This window comes from Oryza sativa, chromosome 10 (assembly GCF_034140825.1).
Source record: "Oryza sativa Japonica Group chromosome 10, ASM3414082v1".
Taxonomy (NCBI): Eukaryota; Viridiplantae; Streptophyta; class Magnoliopsida; order Poales; family Poaceae; genus Oryza; species Oryza sativa.
In genome coordinates this window covers 17,166,285-17,167,968 of record NC_089044.1, presented here as the reverse complement: position 1 = coordinate 17,167,968, position 1,684 = coordinate 17,166,285, and the positions used below count along the sequence as shown (strand labels likewise).

The window sequence follows — 1,684 nt, the reverse complement described above, 5'->3', positions numbered from 1 at the left end:
AGCTTATAGCATGCTATTGTTTATATTTTTAAAATATATTTATAGCTGGCTTATAGCCTGCTATTGTATCTGCTCTAATCCATGCATGGTTAATGGTTATCGAATCTCCTTTAATTTGATCGTCGCACATGGCGCCAAGTCGATCTCATGAAGAGGAAATTAAATCTCCCGCCATCCGCCGCTCGCTATAAATACCCGCGCAAACCTATCCGCTGATCACCACCACCTCTCTCTCTCGATCGCCATGGCTGCCACCACCAAGCTCGTGGCTCTGGGCCTCGCCGTCCTCCTCAGCATCGGGTTCGCTGGTGCCGCGAGGGTGGCCAGGTACACGAACTCGTACTCCGGCGGCGGGGGAGGCGGCGGCGGAGGAGGCGGCGGCGGCGGGACGAACGGCGGGTGGGGCTCCGGCTCGGGCGCCGGCGCCGGCGCCGGATACGGCGAGAGCGGCGGCGACTCCGGCAACACGTGGAACTACGGGAGGGGTGGCGGCGCTGGCGGAGGCGGCGGCGGCGGCGGCGGGACCAACGGCGGGTACGGCTCCGGCTCCGGCTCCGGCTACGGCATGGGCAGTGGCTCGAGCGGCGGCTCCGGCTCGTCGGCGTCGGCCCCGGTTGCTCTCAGCAGCGGCGGTAATTACGCCACCGGTGATGGCGAGGGCGGCGGCGGCGGCGGTGGCGGCGGCTCCAACGGCGGCAGCGGGTACGGCGCTGGCGCCGGAGTTGGCCAGGGCGCCGGCGAGAGCGGCTCGTCGATAGCGATGGCGCCGTCTCCATCCAGCGGCGGCGACTACAACGGCGGCTACGCCGACGCAGCCGGTGGCGGCGGCGGCGGCGGCGGCGGGCACGGCGGAGGCCCAGCAGCATCTCCGAGCTACGGCGTTGGCGCAGGCGCTGGCTCCGGCGCTGGCGACGCCGGCAGCGATGGCTCCTCCGGCGGAGGCTACGCGTCAGGAATGGGCGGCGGCAAGGGCGGCGGCGGCGGCGGCGGCGAGAACGGCGGCTACGGCAGCGGCAGCGGCAAGGGATCCGGATCCGGTAGCGGCGGATACCATTGAAATTTCCGGTAGGTTTTCGCTTGTCGCGGGAAACCCTAGAGCCGGAGGAGGCCGAGACAATGCATGAATTGGTCTCGTCATTTTATGCTGTCCGACAAGAAGTTTAATTTCTAGGGTTTGTACTTGGGTTTTAATTAGGCAGTTTTTCTTAATAATTAATGGGCTCCATCATTGTAATGGAAGATGCATGGTAGCCCAGCATGCGGAAATGAGATGTGATGACACTCTACAAGAGCAATGAATTGAAGCATGCATAATGTTTTGTTCATTGGTGTGGTCTCTATTGCAAGTATAGTTTTCTTTCATTTTCTTTTGTTTTACTGATATGACTGTTACTAATTCGTTCGTTGCTAGCTTACAAGGGAAATGAAAATGATCGAACAGGCAAATAAAAGATAAAAGGCACCACCGGTTGACCATGAGCTGATTAGTTATGAGCAAAACGGTTTATTCGCAAGAAAAAATAATTTATGAGTAAAAATTTTATATATATGCCCTCATAGACTTAAAGATAAATTATGAAAACGAAATTAAATAAAAATCATAAAAAATGTAAAATTAAGTTTGAAAATTTTAAAAAGAAAATATCCTAGATTTCATATTGGACAAAGATGAGGCTGAGAGTAG

At 56.1% G+C, this 1,684-nt stretch overlaps 1 protein-coding gene across 1 annotated transcript; it reads left to right on the top strand.

The window, feature by feature from the left end:
• The first annotated feature begins 218 nt into the window (after positions 1 to 218).
• On the top strand, positions 219 to 1,325 carry LOC4348773 (glycine-rich cell wall structural protein 2-like). The gene has a single exon (XM_015757794.3). It carries the CDS (start codon positions 245 to 247, stop codon positions 1,055 to 1,057), a length of 813 nt encoding a protein of 270 aa, XP_015613280.1. The 5' UTR covers positions 219 to 244; the 3' UTR covers positions 1,058 to 1,325.
• The last annotated feature ends 359 nt before the right edge of the window (positions 1,326 to 1,684 follow it).

Coding starts and splice junctions, on each gene's coding strand:
- LOC4348773 (XM_015757794.3), top strand. CDS start 245: ATGGCTGCCACCACCAAGCTCGTGGCTCTGGGCCTCGCCGTCCTCCTC.